This window comes from Sceloporus occidentalis, unplaced genomic scaffold (genome assembly GCF_023333645.1).
Source record: "Sceloporus occidentalis isolate IW3139 unplaced genomic scaffold, rSceOcc1.0.p SCAF_4, whole genome shotgun sequence".
Taxonomy (NCBI): Eukaryota; Metazoa; Chordata; class Lepidosauria; order Squamata; family Phrynosomatidae; genus Sceloporus; species Sceloporus occidentalis.
The window spans coordinates 24737877-24760616 of record NW_028316984.1 but is presented as its reverse complement, the minus strand read 5'-3'; the positions used below and the strand labels follow the sequence as shown (position 1 = coordinate 24760616).

At 40.0% G+C, this 22740-nt stretch overlaps 1 protein-coding gene across 8 annotated transcripts in view; it reads right to left on the bottom strand.

Moving 5' to 3' along the window:
• ANKRD44 (ankyrin repeat domain 44) overlaps positions 1–22740 on the bottom strand; it is a 192358-nt gene that overhangs the window by 40196 nt on the left and 129422 nt on the right. For 4 of the 8 annotated variants that reach the window (XM_089519510.1, XM_089519516.1, XM_089519511.1 and 1 more), the window contains 5 exons: positions 19114–19231; positions 11091–11159; positions 9082–9222; positions 1990–2073; positions 191–302 (listed from right to left, as the gene is read on the bottom strand). In XM_089519510.1, coding sequence (XP_089375636.1) covers positions 191–302; positions 1990–2073; positions 9082–9222; positions 11091–11159; positions 19114–19231 — 524 coding nt within the window. The remainder of the gene's footprint in view (positions 1–190; positions 303–1989; positions 2074–9081; positions 9223–11090; positions 11160–19113; positions 19232–22740) is intronic. The other 4 variants (XM_089519512.1, XM_089519518.1, XM_089519513.1 and 1 more) reach the window with 3 other exon arrangements.

The following is a 22740-nucleotide window of genomic DNA, read 5'->3' as shown; positions in this document are numbered from 1 at the left end:
GGCTTGATTTATATGATCATTCTGTTTTTTGTTATTATTCTTATTTGATTTCTTGTGTCATCATCTGATGATTTTGAAGGAAAGGCAACAAAAAACTATTACTGCTAACAATGAAACACTTCTGTAGCATCAAGAACATGACAAACTGTATCCAGAAGGAGCATTTTGACAGCGATCAGGGCCTACTCACCAGTTCTAAACATTGTCTGTGTCCATAAGCAGCAGCATAATGCACTGTATTGTATCCATCTTTGTCCTGGATTGATGGGTTAGCTTCATTTTGAAGAAGGAATTCGAGACACCTGAGGATTGTTTAAAATGATAAATGAAAGGTTATGCCATCTGAGTGTGCATGACAACTAATGCCAAGATAAACATGTGTTGTTGCTGTTGGATGCCCTCAAGTCATTTCTGGTTCTTGGCAACCCCTATCATGTGGTTTCTTGGCAAGGTTTATTCAGAGGGAGTTTGCTTTTGCTTTCTTCTAAGGCTCTGAGACTGCAACTTGTCCACGGTCACCTAGTGGACTTCCAAGGCCAAGTGGGCATTCGGACCCTGGTCTCCACAGTTGCAGTACAACACCCAAACCACTAGACCACTAGATAAACATTAACTGGTGAACGAATGCTATTTAAAATGTTTATCCTTTTCATTCTGTACTTAACAAAATTTCATGCCTGTTATATATTGGCATTTTCTAACCTCATTCACTTCAGGTTTTTTTTTACAACAGTTAACCAACAATCTTGAAATAATGTACCGTATATACTTGACTATAAGTTGACTTCATGGATAAGTAGAGAGTAAAACTTAGGGGGGTGTAACAAAGGATGCAAAGGATGAAGCAAATGAAAACAGTGCCAGAAAACTTACAAAATTCCAGCAGGTGTAACTATTTGTATTCATACTAAAGGCTTCATGGATGAGAGAATATAAACGGGGTATGAGTGCTTCCAGAACAGATGACACTCTTGCCTTTCACCAGGGGATAGTTCTTTTTTTAAATAAGTATTACAGTACTTACATTGACCCGTGGATAACTCAACTCAGGTTTTTGGAATCAATTTGTTGACTAAAACTTCTAGACTTATATATGAGTATATACAGTAGTTGTAATATGAGTCCATTTAGATTAATTCTAACATACCTCCTGCGTCTTCTAGAATCTGCAAACTATTTCTACAGAAGATCTAGAAACTTTTAAAATTTAATTTTAAAAAATTAAATGCAATCATGAAGATATTTCGTTGAGTCCCCATGAAGAGAAAGGTAGGATAATTTATTATCTTCTTCACTGAATCCACAAGAAATAAGTGCTCACCCCCTATATAGCCCCCTGTCCACCAAAAGAGATGTGCTTCAGAGATAGAAGAAGTTGCATCTTCTGAATTTCTCTTTATCATGCAGATATCCAGAGGAAATAAAATATTTGAGATACTGACATCTGTAACTGAAGTTATATTTCAGCCACAGCTCCAAATATTATTGCTAGCAACCTGTATTTCTTGGTGCAACTGCTTTCCCCATGTAACCTGACAAAATCTTGAGAAGAAAGAGATGCAATGGTATTTCCCTATCACTACTTTTCATACATATCATACCTCATTGCTGATTGGTATAGAAATAGCAGCTACAGCAACAACAAAAACATGACAGAAGAAACACCAGCTGTAATTCTTAATATCTGGGAAGGACAAGCATTCCTCACAACATATTACCACAATGTATATGACTTAAAGACTATAATATATCATGTTGAAATGCACTACAGCAGCAGCTAGCATGAAAACAGAAATATTAAACAGACACACACACAAACACATATTCCCAACAGGCTAGAACCCCAAGGTTAGCACTTTAACCTCAGCTGTTGTATGCAGCAGCACAAAGAGTGAGCAAAACTAAGGAATGGACAGAACTGCAACCCACAGAAGCAGAAGCATTATATACAGAGATGGAGCCAAATTGCTATATTGACACCAAACTTACAAGGCAGCTTCTTTTTCCTTCATTTCATTGGCTCTTTCAAGTTCTTCAGCATTTTCATGGGAGTTACCCAAAACATTCTTTCTTCTTAACATAAGGGACAGAAAAATGCAACTATTTTGAAAATGGACACTTCACAGATTCTCTGCCACCCATGCTTTTCACTTACACTTACCACTACTACCTGAAATGCTATTTGAAAATCAATGTTTGAACTGAAAAAAAGGAAAAGAGCCATAACAAGCTTCTTTCATTCCTTTCTTTTTTGTATGCTTGCCATGATTTAATGCAAATGTACTATTTCACTGATCCATTCATTGATGGACTACAACTCTAAGGAAAAAAAATAAAAGAAAGAAGGAGAAGAGATTCAGACACTTTTGCTCTAATATGTCTTAGAATTAAAAAGATCACTACTTGAAAGTGGGACTAAAATTACCAGAAAATAACCCAGGACAAAACAAATATTTCTCCAGACACATTTAGACGAATGCTATCTCATGTCTAAGACTGACTCTGTTCACTGGGGCAGTTTGCATGGATACACAAATTTTTCTTACCATGGGCCCATTCACACAACACAGTTCTGCAATTCCATTTTAGCTGCCCTGACAACATCCTGTTGAATCCTAGGGTTTGTACTTTGCTCAGAGGCACCAGAGGAGCTTTCTCATTGATGGCTCTAAAGGGCCCTCTCTTAAATGCCAATCCCAGAATTCCACAAGAAGGATGTTGCCATGTGGAATTAAAGTGGGGTTGTGGTGTTACAACTTTATAGTGTAAAATGGCCCAAAGTTCAGGCCTCTCTGCCTGAAAGCTAGTTTACCAGCATAGTTCCACCAATGCTATCCTCCAACAAGAGAACCTCCAATTCTCATTTGCCAATATATAGGTGATTCAAAAAGAATAGTGCAAAACCGAATAAGAACAGCTTTGCTTTTGCATCATTCTTTTTGAATCACCCTGTACATAGGATGTGGCTTCACTAGTGCTGCAGTCACATCTAACCTGGTACAGGTGCAATATAAATTCAAACACGACTACATTACACATAGTTGCAACTATTTTATTCTTGTAGCTCTAAAGGGGGGAATGAGGCCGCTACAAATATGGAAACTGCTGCAGTCACATCTAACCTGGTACAGGTGCAATATAAATTCAAATACAATTACATTTTTCTATGGTGGTGTGCATATATGAGATAGTTTTCAAAGGCAGCTGCTCCAGCTATATTTCCTTTACTTGGATTCCGCTGCTTCCCAGTTATGCTGGGAGCATGTGTGTGTAAATGCATGTATCACATTGCACTACAACAGTACACCTGTGTCGTGTTGAAAAAATATCAAAAATATTAAATGGAGCCCTGGTGGCACAGTGGGTAAATGCCTGTACTGCAGCCATTCACTCAAAACCACAAGGTTGCGAGTTCAAGACCAGCAAAAGGGCCCAAGCTCGACTCAGGCTTGAATCCTTCCGAGGAGGGAGCTAAAATGAGTACCCAGACTGTTGGGGGCAAATTAGCTTACTTGCTAATTAGTTTACTTGCTGTTCACCGCTATGATCTTTGGAATAGTGGTATATAAATAAATAAATAAATAAATAAATAAATAAATAAAAATAAAAACAGATTATATCAGACTCCTCACACTTTCTTATTACTTTTATTGTATATGTGCATGTATCCTTCATAAATGAATGTACTGTTCTGAAGTATAGAAGCTATACCTGAGTACAAAATACTGTATGTCTTAAAAAGTCTTTTTAAGAACAGATGGGATTTCTCAGTCATTCAGTTGATTCATTTAATTGTGCTGCCTCCAAGTACTATAACTGCTCTTGCTCTTATGTAATGGTCTAGAGATCTACAATATTCAATACCTCACAACCTTAGGAGATATACAATATTTTCATGTGGTTGTATAAACTATGGATTATCCATACCCAACCAACAGCAGGGCAATGGTGTAGGATGTGTCCATGTGGTCATGGTCTATTTAATAAAATCTGAAAGATACTCTAAAAGAACATCTAAATTATTGTCAGGCCTCCATATCCACGGATTCAACCATCCACACCTTGAAAATATTATATATATATTTCCAAAAAACAAACTTTGATTTTGCTGGTTTATATAAGGGACACCATTTTAATACATTGTTGTATTTAATGGGACATGAATATCCACAAATTTAGTATCCATGGAGGGTATTGGAACCAAACTGCAGCAGATACCAAGGGCCCATGATAATGGTATCCGCTTACTATAATGTCATGGTATAGATGTTGCTGCCATGCTGGGCCCAGAGAAAAACCTGGGTTCCACAAGTGTTTCCACAGAACAACCTGATGTTTCAGACTTTTGCAATAGATTTGCATGGGAACATTTCTGTGAACATGTTTTACCTGACTTCTGCCATCTTAATTCTTTGCTAAAGGCATGAAAGCCAGAGGAGAACAAGGCAGATTGGCAAATCACTTACAAAAACAGGCTGTGTAGAATTCTATCATGATGCCTATTAAAGTTCTCTTGCCTCTAATGATGCCTGTTAAAGTTATCTTGGGTATGCAATAAAATACAAGGATGAAACAAGAGTAATAAAGGGCAGTTTTTAAATTGAGAATTCAGAAAGAAGGGAAACATCCAGACAAGTTTGTGAGCAGCATTCACTTTACGCCCAATCCATCAGAACAGGAAAGAGGAGAAGGAACAAAGCATTGGTGAACACTATGAAGGGTCCTGCAATACCCTGAAAATCAAAAGATTATGCCAGGAGCTTTAATCAACCTACAGTCCATCTTCTTCATATGTATCAAATGTTATTCTGAGATGAGAGCTATACATCTGTTCATGTACTGAAAAACAGCAATGCAAATGGAGTAAAAGGCAATGACACACACATTGGCAAAGCCAAACTGTGACCAGCCTTTAACATTAGCCAATGATGTGCTCTGTTATATTTCTTTCACATGAAGTTTTTGCACCACCATAAGTCAGCAAAGAAACGCCTCTTCCTCCAAGGTTTAGTGATCCAAGATTATGGCATCACTGTCATGAGAAAATGGCAAGACTGTTTCTAAACAAGAGCACTTCTAAACTGGTACAGAGGAATGTTATTCCCATTTCAAATTCATAGCCCTAGAACATAAATCCCATTCTTTCAATGGCAAAAGTATAACTGAATCACTGCAAGGCTGAAGCACAAGTGGCTAATCAGAGCAAGTAACCATGGGCTACAGATATACCAGCCTATACTCTGCTCACTTTCCCCGCTCCCTTCTTTCTCTATGCAGGCAAAATTGCTGCTCTTAGGACAGTACCACTGATGCTCAACTGTGTCCATATTTCATAACTGAAATATGATTAATTGTTAATTAATTATAATTGTTATTATAAATCATAGTTGACTACATCTCAAGTTCTTACAAGTGCCATCTTTGTGAATGCATTGGGTTATACAATAAAATAGACCCCCTGTTCTGAGACCACGGTATGCAGAAGAGTATTGTAGAAGTCAGTCATCCCTGTCCTAAATTAAGACTTTCTCTGAAGCATTATTAATATGGTAGTTGCATGCACTGCAATTTTTGTACTATCCCAGTTACTGTGCTCTATATATGGCTATAGTTCTTATACATTAATATTTAGGGAGCTGTCCATCTTGACTTCCTTCCCCACTGAAAATAATGCTGGCTGAGATCCTGCATGGGACAGATAGCTATGATGCTATAGCAATACTTCATCTCTCAATCCAACCCCCCAAATTCCCACCTTAAAAGCCAGGCAGCTGTATTGAGCAAAGACATTCTGTAGTGCTGGTGAGTGAAGAGCTGAAAGAAGATTCATCCAGTCCCTTCCTGCCAGCAAGCCACAGAGTTGCAAAAGACCTCCAAGGGGTCCCCCACTTATGCTCATCACACTGTGGTTCACTGGTACGAGGGAGTGGAATGTGTCAGCCTTCAGCATCCCACTTGCTAGCATGCTAGAACTCCTCCCTCTAGTGCAGTGGTCCCCAAACTGTGCTCTTTAAGGTATTTTGGACTTCAGGTTTCAAAATTGCAGACTACTGGCCAACATGGCTGGGGCTTCTGGATGCTGAAACCCAAAATCTCGTAAAGGACACAGCTTAGAGACCAATGCTCTAGTGGAAAGCTTGGCTCTTTCTACAAATACAAAATACTCAATCTATTTGTGGAGGGGTAGGCAACTGCAGAGGGGCAAAGAACATTTTTCCTGAATATGCATATGCATATGCTCCCAGGCTGCACTGGCACACTTGATGTGTTTCAATCTCATTCTGACCAATTCTCTTTCTGACCAGGGGAAGGGTTGGAGCACTGTGAGGGGCCTCTGGAGGCAAAACACACACACACACACACACACACACAGAGAGAGAGAGAGAGAGAGAGAGAGAGAGAGAAAGACTGGGACAAGTCCAGGACTTCTGTTGTCGGGTTATTTAATAATATTTTAACTGAAAATGGTGCACTGGATACTTAAAGTGAAGGCTCATTCTAGACTGCAGAGAAGGAGTCATCCATTAATGGATTAACTCCCATTGCCACCCAGCTCAGCCATGGGTCATGGCATCCAAACAGGCTTTTCTGTTCAAGATTCCAGGCTCTTCCCCCAGTTCTTTTAAAGCTGGTAGAGACAGACAGAAAAAAAAACAGGAAAAGAAAAACAGTGCAGCCAAGCTGGATGTGTTTAAAAAATGCAAACAAAACAGGTACTACCATAAGGATAGGTGGGGATGGTTCCTTCTCTGAAATCTAGAATGAGTTTACATGGTGAGTATCCAATATTCATTCTGAGACCATAGGAAAGAGACCTTCACCAATGGGATTTAACAAAGCCAATCAGAATAAACCATTTAGGGTTTATTTATTTTATTTATCATGGTGTCTCACCATCTAAAGAAAAAGCATTGATCCCACATCCTTCTTTCAAAAGCCTCCTCAGCCAAGATGTACTGATTAATATTATAATGCTTGACAAAGGAAGAGGACATATGCCAGGAAGCTGACTTTCAGATCTCAACAAACTACACCTGATAAAGAAATATTTGTAAATGAATAAAGAGGATGAGGAGGAGCCACTATTTCTGACCTGGGACAGGCAGGAGGAAGAATTGGAGTCTGAAGTCTTGAATAGAAAAACCAGTTTTTTGGATCACATGACTCCTGCCTGGCCAGGGTGGTAACAGGAGTTTACTTATTGGTACATGGCTCTTTCCTGCAATCTGAAAGAAATAACTATCTCCAGTTTCTAAGACTGAACTGACACATTTTATTTCTCTGTAGCTAGCCTTGAAGCATTTTACATGTAATCATAAAACAGAGCAATGCATAAGCACAGCATTTTGATGATTTAGGATGCCTGTCTTAATCAAGTACCTTTGTCTGGGAGCTGAGAGTGGCTATGGATCTCTGTCATATCTACAAGTGGTGCCAATATGCCTATTTGATTCCTGCATAATGTATGGAACATCACTTAAAGAGCACTGATCTTATCAATTTCATTTCCCTCCAAAATTATATTCTGCCTCTCCATATCACTTAACTACAATCTGGGTTTTCTTCATATATTATTTGAAATTCATATTCTAAGATCTAATCTAGACAATAAACAGAGCATACATTAAGTGGCATAGTTTTCAAAAATATTTTTTGTTGGACATCTTATGCACACATCACCTTGTCAGTACTGATTAGAGTCTTTAACAAACTACAAAATACCACATTATGATGCACTGTCCACCACAGAAAACTAACGATAGAAGAATAATGATAAAACTTTCTGGCACAATTTGTTGTTTCTGACTTATGGAAGCACTAAGGTGAACCTATCATGGAGTTTTCCCAGCAAGATTTGTTCAGAGGTTTGCCAGTGCCTTCCCCTGAGGCTGAGAGCATGTGACTTGCCCAGTGGGTTTCATTGCCGGGCAGGAAATCAAACCCAAGTCCCAAATCCTCAAACCACTATGCCACACTGGCTGCCTCTGGTGCAATGCACTAAGTAATATGTGGAAAAGAAAGAGGGAAAGATATTGCCACTGAACAGAGATCTCCACAGTACTATGATGCAAGACCCCAGCCCATCTTGATGACACTTCTAATATATGTCCCTCCAAGAAATACTGTAATATTTTCCGATACTGACAATTTATTCAATATTTCTATGATCCTCAGAGCATGTTAAAACCATTTTAAGTCACACTGAGTTTTTACATACAACATCCAAGAGTAGACCCTTCATTAAAGGGTGAATCAACACTCTGATAGACCTGGATTGCCTGATGACAGATAATCTTTCCTGCTTTCAGTCTGGAAGAGATTCCATCTCACTGCCCATTCATACTCTCAAGAAGAGAAGTAGTGCAAAGCAAATCCAACTATACAGAGTGAAACTAGGGCTACATCCACAACTGCTCCTCCACAAAAGAAGTAGTCTTTTCTGTTTGCAGAGAACTGGGATTCACTGGAGGTGTCCCACCGGAGCAAGTGATTTTCATGACTTTCCCTACAACCCACAGTGTCACCACCTACATGATCCAGGAGGGACTCCACCCCTTGAGAGCAGCGGGGGGGGGGGGGCATATGGAACTTCAGTAGGAAGGAGAGATTTGTGAAGACATTTCCCCCTGACTCCTTTCTGAAGCACCAGTAGAAATGTGCTGAGGGCAAATCCAGATTCAGCCTACTGAAAGTACATTAATAGCAGGAGACGCTCTGTATACACAACAAGGTCCTATATAAATTAGAAAGGATCTAGCTAACTTAGCAAAACTGATCTAGCTGAGAGAATAAGAAAACTGTGAGAGGCTACCCAGATAAATGATATGAGGAAGAAGTGCAGGCCAGGCATACCATTTACCTTTCAAGTAGGTACCTTGAAAGGGACTGTGCTACCTTAAAATGCAGAAGCGGGTCTGCTATTCAAAGCAATTCTAGTACCTGATATGTACATGAGGGGAAAATGAATACTTTTGGTTCCAGGAATACTCTTACTGGAATGAGACTGTTGCATGAAGAGAATAGAAATGACACAGACTTAGCAAAGGAGGAGAAACAAGGAATACAAATAGGCTTGTTTACTTTCTGTCCATGTCTGAGGCAGCAGCATAGTGTAAAGCCGTCCGTCCCCAGTCATCTGTTTCATTAATATTGGCCCCTGTGGTCACCAGTGTCTCCATACATTGGAAATGACAATTTGCAGCTGCATAGTGTAAAGGTGTCCTGAAAAATAAATAGAACCATATTAGCTCAGACATTACTTGAGTAATGGCATCTATTACATTAACTACTCCTGACAGCAACATTACTGCAGGGAGAAGCCATTTCAAGGTAACAATAGCAGCTATTTAATCAAATGCAGAATATATTCTTGCTTCTGCAGTAAAGATTAGAAAAGGACATGTGAGCAGTACAAGAGGGGGACAGAGGAGAAAGAAAGGGAGAAAGAAAGGAAGTATCTGCATGAAGGGGGGGAGAGGAACAAGCAAAAGGAGGAAGCTCACTAAAAAATAAAGGGTGGGGGACATAAAGACACCTTAGGTAAAGGGAAACATGGGATGGCATTAACTCCACAAAGAAAGTGGAAAGAAGAAAAGTGAACAGGAAGGTGCTTGCCTATCCTCAGTGCATGCACAGTTAATGAAAATAATAATCTAAAAAGTATGAAGGAAATGGAAGATGAACATCATTTCCCAGGCTAGAGCTCTAGAATGTCCCTGGGGACTGGTTTGATGCAGATAAAGAATGGATGGAAAACTACATAGATGCAGGATAAGAGAAGAATCATTATTATGTTAACAAAGCTGAGCTGCCTAAATTCAGGAGTGAACGTAAGGACAGAAACAGTCATTGCCTACACTTTTGCAAAATGCATCCAAAATGCATCTGCTATCCAGAAGCACATAGAAAGCCAGGAAAAGCATGGTTGTTTATACCTGAAAAGGAAAAGCAAATGCAAGTTTGGGACAAAATAAAACTAAAAGCCAAGGATCCAGACAGCCATATTTGGAAAGGGGTAAGACACACCATGGGTTGTTGCTGTTTTGGAAAAAGAAAAAACAAAAATATATTTAATGTAGTCTGCACCTGTCTTTTTTGGCACTATACTTCAGGCAGTAATATACTACAGGGAATGCTTACTTCCTATTCAGTTCAGAGATGCAAGGAAGGGCTGGCCCCAAAGAGAAGTACAGCTATTGTTGCCATCTGCTGCTGACTCTTACCCTTATCAGCTTGTACTCAAACTTTGTGTATGTGTACATGCCTTCAAGTCTTCAGTCGACTTATGGTGACCCCATGAATTTCACAGGGTCTTCTAAGGCAAGGAATACTCAGAGGTGATTTTTCCAGTTCCTTTCTCTGAAATATAGCCTACAACATCTGGAATTCATTGGTGGTCTCCCATTCAAATACTAACTGGGGCTGACCCTACTTAGTTTCCAAGATCAGACAGGATCTGGTGCTTTAGGCCTTCACACTTTAGCCTGTTAAAAATAAACAGGAATCTCAAGGTTTTGATATAGAGTGAAACTTCAATTGGGTCCTAGGGAACTGGGCCCTTGAGCTTATCTGGGAACAGGAACAGGCTGTGCAGATCGCTCCGAAGGGGTGGCCTGCAGCTGCCTCCATCTGCGCTGGATTGGGGCCATGGCAACAGCACACCGCGCCCCTGATCTGGCCTTTCCAGGGTGCAATAGCCACGGTACTGCAGCTTTAAGGCGCTCCTTTGGCACTGCGTCATGTGGACACAGTGCCAGAGGAACACCGTGATGCTGTGCACCATGTGGAGCAGCATGCACCGTCACGACACCATGAGGGAGGAGTCGAGATTTGCGTCATATGGACATCACACCCCAACCCTGCCCCCAGGCCGGCCTTAATGGCCGGACTGGACAGCCCTGAAGTTTCTCTAGAATGCTAGATTTTGGCAGAGACATGTTGGCAACAAAACTATTCAGTGGTTTCAGGGATAGCCTTTTGGCATCTAAGGCTGAGCTTCCCTTCGTTTCATTTTATATTCCTGTACCACCATGACCTTGAATTGTCAAAACTTTTGATAAATATTTCAGAATGTTTCTTAAGTTACAAACCTTCCATATTTGTCTTTTTTATTAAAATCTGCTCCACTGCTCTGCAAGAGTTTCACACAATCGACATTACTGGAAAGACAAGGAAAAACAAGAACATGTGAATAAAATAAAAGTTACATCTCATTAATTAACAAAATGCTAACAATTTAAGAACCAGGAAGGGAAACCCTTATATACAGATAACTTTGGACCTTTTTTTTTTTTTTGCATTAATCAGGAAAACCAGAACTTGGAAGTAACAAGAAAACCAGAACTTGAAAGTAACATATTATATGTAGCAAGTCATACTTAGTACAGTAGTCACATTTTCCTCCATATAACAAGTACTGTTAACTAATTTCTCATTACTCTTTAAGAAGCAATGCTTCTTCCCAAAAATGCTTTAAGGAGTTATATTGAGGATTTTAAAAAACATTTTGGCCTGTACTCTTCCTTTTCAGGCATTTTCCCCCAAAGAAGAAGTATAAAAAATGAGAAAGAAACAAATAATGCAGTGAGTTACTATTTTTTCAACTTATCTTCATTTGGAATTCAATTACACAGATTTGAATACTACTAACTAAATCCAATTTTGAGTGTTAAGATTAGGACTTTAGGGAATCAGGGGTTGAATCCCCACATGGCCATGAAACCCACTAGGTGACTTTAGGTAGATTACACTCTCAGGCCTTGTGTGCATAGGACAAAAAACCTGTTTTCCTCAACCACCATCTCCATTCTGATGGTGTCCTGTTCAGATGATACACAGCCCAAACCCTAGTTCTGGTGCAAACAGTCCAGATGATGTTCGGCACATTCAGCACAAGAACCAGGGTATAATATCATTAAAATGAAATTTTAAAACTTACCTCTTATTCCAGATCTTCTGGGAAGATCCGGAGTCCTCTATTCTGCTCTAGGGTTGCTGTCTGCATGGGCATCCCACTGAGCCACCTGCTGCAAAACTGCAGGTCACTTGTTCTGAGGTTAGAACAAGGGGCCCAGCCATGGGATTGTTGCTGGACCCCTCATTTTTGTAGGTTAATGTAAGTTTCCTAAGGCTTCAGCTTTTGCCAAGGAAACAAAAATATTTAAATATCAAAAATGTCAAAGCCAAGCCTGTTAGGCTCTAGCTTTAAATTAGCAGAGTAGCAGAAATGTACCTTTGCCTAACTATGCTTCCCTAAGAACTGAGACTTCAAAAACAACACAAGTAATTTATAGTTCAAAACAAAAGCTTACTAATGTCTTTAATCTATATTTCCACAAAAGCTATATCCTAATCTAGCTAGTGAATAGTTCACGTAAAAAGAAATCTTTATCTCACCATCTTTCCAAAGAAAGTTGAGAGAGGAGGAAGATGGAAAACATGTAGTTCAGTGGAAAATCTTTGAGAGAGAATCTGTTAGTCCCAAAGGGGGAGTGACTAAATTACATGGTTAGTTTGAATGAGGGGGGTGGGGAGTTTGCATGCAGGAAATACCTATCTATCTAAGGAGGGCAAAGAGAATGCAAAAATCTTCCAACAGTTCTGACCTCAGAAGTGAGTGAACTGTGGTGGCATTGGATGTGCCTGGTGGAGCAGCAGGACACTCATGCAGGCAGCTGCCCTAGTGCAGGAATGGAGAGCCAGGTAACAGGAGGAAGTCAGGGCAGCTCCGGGGCCAGGATACTCTGGTCCGCCCCCAGAATATCCTGGTCCATGCAGACAGGGCCCAGCCTCAGCAGAAGGCAATGGCAAACCTGCTCTAAATGAATATTGTCAAGAAAACCCCATGATAGGATAAGTGTAAATCAGAAATTAACTGAAGGCACAGAGTATATTTTCCAAGAAAACCATTCTGTTAAAATTTACCCACATTAAGATTATATATTATAAAGATATCTACACACACACATACAAATCTAACTACATATATAGTGCTTGAGAAGTAATAAATTCCCTTCATGTTTTCCACATTTTGTTCTATTATAACCACAATCTAAAATTGATTTAATTGACATTATCATGGTTTTCTGTACACAAAATACTAAACACCATGGAGGTGCAAAATATTTTTTATTGTGGCACAAAATTTAAGTAACCTAGAATTTAAATTGACTGAATTGGCCTTGTTACTACTTGATATACACAAGATAGTTAACACTGTGAAGATGTAAAATGTTTTTATTGCTATATAAAGATTAAGCAAACAAAAGCAAACTGGCACTCGCTGGCTGCATAAGTATTTGATCCCCTTAGTATGATCAATCTAAATAAGCTCTAGTGCAACATGCTACTTCCTGAAAACACATGAGTAGCCGAATGGAGTCCACTTGAGTGGTATTCCGATGCAACATAAAATAAGATTAGGAATATCTGTTTCTGGAAGGACACAGAGATTGTTTTAAAACATACTTGAACGAACATCATCATGAAGAACAAGTAGCTATTGGTGTAGAAGTACCAATGAGGATGCTTCTACACATAAGGAACTACTAGTATAGAAGTACTAATCAGGGTACTCCTACACCATAAAAAAATTCTAACTATGAATATGAGCACCATTAAAGCCATTATTACAAAATGGAAAGAATATGACTCATCTGTCACTGTGCCTACAGAAGGTAACCTACTAAAGCCAGGTGACTGGGCAAGGAAGGCATTGTTCAAAGAAGCAGCTCAGAGAACAATGAGCTCTGAAGGAGCTGGAGAGATACACATCCAAAAAGCGGGAAACTATCCATGCGAAAACTATCACCCAGATAATCCAGTAAACTGGACAGGACAGTGTAGAAGAGTGACATGAAGAAAGCCATTGTTGAAACAAACCCATGATTCTATGATTTGGAATTTGTAAAAAAAAGCATATGTGAGACACGGGAAACATTTGGGAAAAGGTCCTCTAGTCTGGTGAGACCAATATTGAACTTTTCATCCTTGCTGCAAAACTCTTTATATGTCTTGCAAAACCAACCAGTGCTTATTGCCCTGAGAACACGATCCCCACGGTGAACCATAGTGATGGCAGCATCATGCTGTTGGGATGTTTTTCTTAGCAGCACTGGGACACTAGGCTTCAGGGCAAGATGGATAGAGCCAAATACAGGACAATTCTAAAGGGAAACAAGTTTCAGTGTCAAGGGACCAGAAATTAGGACAGAAATTTATTTTCTGGCAGGACAATGATCCTAAACACATATTAGTAACACTGGAGTGGTTTAAAAATAACAGCCCTAATGTCCCAGTCAAAACTCAGACTTCAGTCTAACAAAGAATCATAGAATAGAATCATAGAATTGGAAGAGACCACAAGGGCCATCCAGTCCAACCCCCTGCCATGCAGGAACTCTCAATCAAAGCATACCCAACAGGTGGCTATCCAGCTTCTGTTTAAAGACTTCCATGGAGGGAGACTTCCAAGAGAATGTGAGGCAAAATTTGGAGGTGGCTGTTCAGCAACCTGACAAAGCTGGAGTCATTTTGCAAATGGGCTAAAACTGAAGGATCAAGATGTGAAAAGCTGATCTGAGGCATGTCCAAGAAGAGTTGCAGCTGTAATTGCTTCCCAACGTGTTTCTACCAAATTTTGATTCAGGAGTGTGTATACTCATGTAACTAAGTGCCATTTTGTTTTTGTTTGCTGAACTTTTATATAGCAGCAAATATATTTTGCACCTTCATAGTGTTTATATACCTTATGTACATCAGAGGGTAATGAGGTCAAATCAATCTATTTCAATTCCAGGATGTAATGCAACAAAATACTGAAAAGTAAAAGGGCTGTGTCATTTTTTTCTTTACATTTTCACTTCCATTTGCACCCTCAAATTTAGAAAAAAATTGGTTTATAATTTATACATTTCTGGATATCTGCTCATTCTAGTCCAAAAGCAGTATGAACCATGCTGAAGATATATTTCTTTTTCTTTCAAGCAGTCTATGCTTAAGATTTAAACACTTAAGGGGAGCCAAGTGCTACATTGAAATTACAACCTGCCAACAAGCTTTAACAGTCGTTCCTGAAAAAGATGGAATTATAATTACATTACTTTCTATGGTTTAAGAAACTTTTTGTGTAAGTCAGTATAACCTCTCTTTTTATGTGGTTTTAAAGCTCTATTTTTTAAAAAAAAAATTACTGTGGGACTGGTGTCCATGCCATAGATAATGATGCATAGATTATACTATTTTTAATCAAGTCTCTGCAAAAACCTATTTTTCTTCTGACCTATGATCATTCATAACCATCACACAAAATGGATGCCAAATTATTTTGCAGGACTGTACATCCAGAATAATCCAATATATACAATACAAAAAGCTTGGAAACAAGTCTGTCAAGTTATTTTGGGAGCAGAATGTCATTTTAAGGGAAATGAGGTATTATTACATGGTCCATTCGATCCAGATCATCTCAATGATTCTATGACTGAACCAGGAAAAAAAGGCATTTATTTATTTATGCTATCGATATGCTGTTCAGTGAGGTGAAATAATTACAGAAAACATAGAAGTCACAATATCTTAATAAAATTTAATAAGGAAGTGGAATATGCTGCAAGATGAAAAACGACACTGATACAAACCAACAACCAACAAGATGATGTTGGCCCAGGGCTATATTATCAGAATTTCCTGACTGTACTTTCTGAGAACTTGTCAAGTAGTTGGGTACATCCCACGGGAAAGTTCAAAATGGGAGGCTTTTTGGAATAGGAGGAGAAGGAAGGAATTGTATTGGATCCTCCATTTCCTTGAGACTTTGTGTCAGGGAATGTGGTATGAGATGTGAAACATAAGAGCTAATTGGCTTTAAGGTCCAATGAAATCATAGCGTGCATTTCCCATCCTGGCTGGCCATGAGCTGTAGATCTCCCACCCTGCTTCTCTCTAGGCCTATCCAGTATCCTCCTGGTACCTGTTTTAAGTGTACAACTGCTTTCAGCCAAAAGGTCTACATCTTTAGTCTTTTATATAAGAGGAAACTAAGGCGCATTACAGACCGCCCCTTTGGGGCGGCCTGTAGGCGTGCCTTTCCCTGCCGGATCGGGGCCTCAGCAGCTAGAACAGCAGCTGCTGAGGCCCCGATCCGCCGCTTTCCGGGCTGCGGGGAAGCGGCAAAAGGCCCCTTCCCCGCAGCCTGGAAAGGGGTGTCCTTGGGGCTTCAAGCCCCAAGGACACCCCATGGCGGCGGGGAGGAGGAGAAAGGGGCTGCTTGGCCCCTTTCTCCCTTGCGTCGCCGGGCGCAGCCGTGTGAAGGCTGCGCCCAGTGACGCAAACCAGGAAGGAGCTCCGAAACGGAGCTCCTTCCTGCTCTGCGCAAAGGGCGCACTAGGCGCCCTGGCGCGGAGCGACGTCACGTCTGCGCCGCCCCGTATAGAGGCGGCGCGGTCGTGACGTCGTCATGGCGGCCATGTGGAAGGGGCGCCGCCATTTTGTACGGATTCAGTCCATACTAGGGTTAGGGGCGTCCGGAAGTGACGCCCCTTTTTAACCCTAGTACGGACTGAGTCCGTACTTAAAGCAGGGTCGTAGCCAGGATTTTAGGAAGGGGGGGGGTCCAGACTAAGTGCCACCATTATAATGGGGCTTGGGTGCAGCGGCGCAGCAGCACATACCATTCATTTTTTTAATGGAAGGGGGGGTCCAGACCCCAAGATCCCCCCCTGGCTACGTCCCTGCTTAAAGGCCCGTTTGTAACGGGCCTAAGATTGCTCCTGAGCACTTCTGAAAAACTTCCTTTTGTTAACTCCATTAATAATACTGTATTCTTAATTTCAGCAAATATAATTTTGTCTGTTTGAATCAGAAACAAGCATTTCATGCCATGCATTCCTTTACAGACACCTTTACAGATGGTCTTCCTACACAAACACCACTGGGGAAAAAAAAGGAAAAGAAAGAAAGAAAGAAAGAAAGAAAGAAAGAAAGAAAGGAGAAGAAAAAGAATGGTGTACAAGAAAAAAAATATCACAGATTCTTATTCACTGCAGTAAGCTTTATGTATGCAGGAGAACTGGTTATGGAAACTTGAAATGAGCAGGATCCAGTGCTTATTTCAAAGGTAACAAATTGAATTCAATTTGCACTCTTTCATTCATCCATTTTCTTGGCTGCTGGAACAGCACCAAACCCCTTGAAGTGTCTCTTCTTGTGCTTAAAAACAAGTCTTGATATGCATAAATGCTGGAACAATAAAATGTTACGTCTCATTTTATTGCTAGTCTTTGATACAAGAGGAACACAGAGTCTATTAAAAAGGAGAGATTTGGCTGTGTGGTGAAGATTATTTTTTTCTCGTCTGGCAACTTGTTTTCCGGGACAGTAATTTATCATTTGGCCTATATCAAAGAACAAAGCATGGGCTTGTCTGGTTTGGTCTGGCTTGAATGTGACAGGAAAGATAGATCCTGCTGCACAGAAGAGGTAGTATATAAGAACCTGAATCAATGTATATTCTCTAATGTAGGGCAATTTTTTAAATTATTTAAGATTAGAATTATTTAACTATATTGTAAGGGTAGGATTCTGATTAAACTGCAGTGCCTAGTCTAGTTGAACCATCAGAAAATATATCTGTAGACAGATTATCTCCATCCTGAACTCTTGAGCTCTTCCAAAATGTACTACATAGCTCAGGTCATGGTGGCAGCCCTTTTATCACATGATGTGGGAAGAGCTTCCACTGTTTTCAGCATTGGTGACATTTTTACATATTAAATGAGCAGCTTACTGAGATGCAATTACTTTTTAATTATATCTAAATCTACATCTGCATCTATATCTATATCTTGTTGTGATGTACAATTCCAGGGGGAATTCCATTCTCTATGTGCTGCATTTTTGAAGATAAAGGGGCAGAGACAAGGTGACCATATGCCATCACCACAAAGGAGGACAAGGAACTGCATGAAAAATTCATGAAAAATTTAGGATGTTGCCAAATGAAAGCTAGAAACAATACAATAAAGGTAAATTCATGGTTCATAGTCATGCTCAAAACTGAGGACATTTTGGAATTCCTCCTGAACAGAAGGTTGAAATGAAGGGCATGTCCTGGAAAAGGAGGATGTCTGGTCACACTGGATAAGGAGAAGTAAGGGCTGGTACAGACCGGCACAACAAGCCAGCTTCCTGGTGGTGTGGGGCTGTGGTGTATGCATGATGCATGCCCCGACACTGCCCTGAAGCCAGCATTCTGCTGCCTACACAAGGGCAGCTTTTTGGTGCTCCAACATTGTGATGTTTAGATGCTGCACAGCAGAGCGGTGCCAAAAAGGCGGTGCTGAGGCAGAAAAAACACCCGTTTCCCAGTGCACAAAGGAGCAGCATTTTGCTGGCTCTTTTTGCTCTGGAAAAAAGCCAGAGTGGGGCTGTGGCGTGCAGTTGCAGCAGCACCCACCTTGCTCTTTCAGGGACACAGTGTCACACTGTCCCTTTGGGCTGGTCTGTTTTGGCCTATAGTTGCATCAAGGTCTCATGTCTTTTAATTTAATGTCACTTCCATGCTTCTTTGGCCACCATTTTGTTAGGGCCGGAACGCAAAATAGAATTTTCAAGGTTAGACTTCTCAGGCAGGAGATTCAACATGATAAACCCCAGTTTTTACATGACACCTTTGCAGAATTAACTGCCATGACTAAATGCTATAAAATTCTGGGATCTGTAGTTTTGTGAGATATTTAGCCTTCTCCGTCAGAGAGAGCTCTGGTGCCACAACAAACTACAAATCCCAGGATACCATAGCATTGAGCCATGGTATCAAACTGCATTAATTCTGCAGTGTGGCAGCAGCCTCAGACGGGTAAGGAAAACACAATATAAGGTCGTACAGGAGTTGTAACTGCTCGACCCCAGAAAATAAGCAAACATAAATGTGTCTTGTATAGCAAATTATTTTCCCTCAGAGGCTTTGTGTGCACAAATGAATACAGTCTCTGCAAATAAAAGCCTTTATGTCATTTTGCTACTCCTTATTTGGAGCACATTCTTCTGCAGAGAGACCACAGGACTAAAATTACACGTTAAGATCGCCACAATAAATTTTAAAAAACTACTCACCCGCCTGCAGCGGCGGCATGGAGGCACGTTCTTCCGAATTTATCTGGGGTGTCTATTTCAAAGCCTGCAGACAGCACGTGCTCATTACTAAACAAGGACACTATGCTATACTTTTGTCCTAGTTAAACCGCAAGAAACATTGCAGAGACAGAAAAATCAGTTAGTCAGAAAAAATAAAATTAAAATAAAAAATATCAAAAGGCAGACACACAGTGTAAGTCAGCAAGAGGTTGTCATGGAAATGGATGGTGCCTGCTCAAGCTTGGCAGCGACATAAAGAAAGCCCATAAAGTCAAAAGGAATCTGTTTTCACATTGCTGGGTCCCATGCTATATAAGTATTTAAATCATGCAGCAGGCATTTACGAGGGAGATTGCTATCGAGGGAACTGACAGCAGGGCAAGGAGGCAGAAAGCCCTGGGAAGAAAACAAGGGAGGCACAGAGGTTGCCTCAGCGGGCATCAAGCAGGGGGTTTTATTTACTGGTGGCTTTGGATTTTGCACAGGGAAGGGCAAGAAAGGGTGCCTTTTTACTAAAACACAAATACTTTTAAAGGAAAAGCAGTTAAAGTGTATGGTTAACCACAACTCAGTAGAAATCCACCTATGAGAGGGGGATGCATTTGTCATTTCTTGCTGTGTGCCTTCAAGTCATTTCTAACTTATGGCAACCCTAAGGCGAACCTATCATAGGATTTTCTTGACAAGACTTCTGTCTCTCTCTCTCTTAATATACAGTCAGCCCTCTTTAGCTGCAGATTTTTTATCCACCGATTCAAGCAGCTTGAAAATATTCCAAAAATGTATAAATTCCAAATAGCAAACCTTGATTTTCCATTTTATATGAGAGAGACCATTTTACTCTACTCTTATATTTAATGGAAATTGAATATTCATGGAGTTTGGTATCCACGGAGGGTCCTGTAAACAAACCCCCAGCAGATAACAAGGGCCCACTGTATGCATTTGCATTGTTCACTAATATGTATATAAACTTTGGAGATGATCACACGGGGTTAAGAAATGGGAGAAAAATGGAATGCTCCCGTCATGATCGCACAAATGTGTCAAGATTTTCACACAATGTCACACTCATCCAGTACTTCTCCCATCAATAACTTGGAAAGCTCCAATAGCGGCTTATTAACAGGGAAACCTTTTGAATGGTTTGCCAATACCGCTTCAATCAAGCTATTGCAAAGGTGTGGAAGCCAAAAACGTCGCATTCGTACTGTCATGGAGCAATCATGGATCTTTTCCCAGACTGCATTTCGGTACAGACAATTCGTTCTCATTGCTAGGAATGTTTTTTGAATGAGTTTCTATCTTATTTTGAAATGTGGGGCATGATTTTGTTTCAACTGGATAAAAATAATGGTGTGTATTGATTGTTTTGTTGTGTTCGGGATGGAACCATGATTTTCAGACATGTGCATGAGTGAAACGTTAAATAATGATATACTAACGATACACAAATGGATGTATGCGGAACACAACTGCGATTCATATACTCATTACTGTGCAACTGTGTGAAAATATTGATCGCTATAGCACTATGCTTCCATTATCTTCCAATAGCGCAAGTGTTGTGGAATCGATTCTAATGTGATAATCTCCTCGGTCAAATATATACAGTTTTTTTCCATTAATGTTAATGGCAAGTTAAATACACAAGAAAACAATTAATCTCCACAAGCAATTATAGTGAATAATGTTAGTAAATGATAATAAAAAATAATAATAATAACATCTTCTCTAAATATATAACAAAAGAGAAAAACAAACAAAAAAAAATCAAAAATGTTATTTGATTGGCAAATTTCTTCACAGGGGGCTTGCCATTGCCATCCTTGGAGGCTGAGAGAGTGTGACTTGCCCAAGGTCACCCAGTGGGTTTTGTGACTGCACTGGGAATCCAACCCTGGTCTCCAGAGTCATGGTCTAACACTCAAAACTACTACAACATGCTGGCTCTCACAAGGGATGGATAGACTCAGTCAAAACCCACAGGATATGATTTTTCATCTACTACTGGACCTGAATAAATATGTAACCTGGAAAGTAGCTTTGTTTGCCTTAGCAGCTAAAAAAATCAGGAGCAAGTATATAACAGGGATAGCCTTAAACTGTAAAGGTGATGACTATATTTGACAAAATTTTAACCCATAATGACAACTGTTGTTCATTTGTTTAGAAATTCTATACCAGATATGAGATACTCGCATTTTAGATATAATTTACATGTATTTTTATATTGTTATATTGTTATATGTATTGTTATATTGTTGTACTGTGCAATGACCTTTGGTCAAAAGCAATAAAATTTGAATATTTTTTTAATAATAATAAAAAGGGATGGGTAGACTTCAGGAAATTACATAAATAGGGGAAATTATTGTTATATTTCCCCCTAAGAACACAGAGAAGCAGAAATATTTTTCTATGCCTCCTTTTGTGCCTGAGAGAAATTGGACTTCCCCCCTCCTCTTAGTCTTTTTTGTCTCCCTAAAAAAAGGAACACTTTTTGACAGAATCTGGGGGGAGGGGGGAGAGAAATGCTACACTTCTCTTCTCAGAAGCTCAAATGGTACTGCTGTGATAGAAAATGGCATTTTTCTGCACAACTGTTAGGGGCAACCCTGCCATTAGGCAGTGTGTGTCAGCCATTTCACATTGAAGTTTTTGGGAATCATAAAAGGGACTCACATGCTTAGTATTTGATTTGTCTTTATTGTATTATTACTGCCATAAATGAAGATGGGCTGTTGTGGGGTGTTTTGCCTCATGTGCCAGAATAACTAAACTGAGTTTGTATCATTTGCTGTTCTGGCTTAAGCAGCATAATGTCTTGGGCTGCATCAGCACTGCAGGAATAATCCAGTTTCACACTATTTTAACTGCCATCATGGCTCAATGCTATGGAATTCTGGGAACTTTAGTTTGTTGTGGCACCAGAGCTCTCTGACAGAGAAGGCCAAATGTCTCACAAAACTACAAATCCGAGGATTCCATAGTATTGAGCCATAGCAGTTAAAGTGGTGTCAGTCTGAATCATTTGTGCAGTGCACATGCAGCCTATGTCTGACCCTGACAACTGTCTACAACATCTCTATTGGAAAATATCTATGACACTATAATGTCTGGATTGATTAACAACCCCACAACAGTATATAGAAAAATGGGTTAGATAGCTACCCTGTCTCCAAATAGTACTCTCCATATATTCTGGACTACAATTTCCATGCTGGGAAGGGCTGATGGGAACTGCAGTCCAAAAATATCTGGAGGGTGACCAGGTTGGGGAATGCTGCACAAACGGAATTTTTAGGGGATGCTCAGAATGGATTGTGGGGAGAAGACATTTATGACAGCCATAATGCTGATGGAAAGGTTTTTCTCAGGCACAAAGTAGACAAGTGGCATACTGGCCTTAGAAACTGAATCTTTTTTTCGTTAAAAAAAAGCTAACCATTAGATGCTTCTTCCATCTATCAAGACTGGTATGGAGATTCAGAAAGTTACAGGTTGAGCCCCAAAACTAGTTGTGTTCTCCAAAATGTTTGAACTTGACAACCCTTATTTATGCGGTCACTGGCCAAGAAAATTGGCTTAATATATAATCTCCAT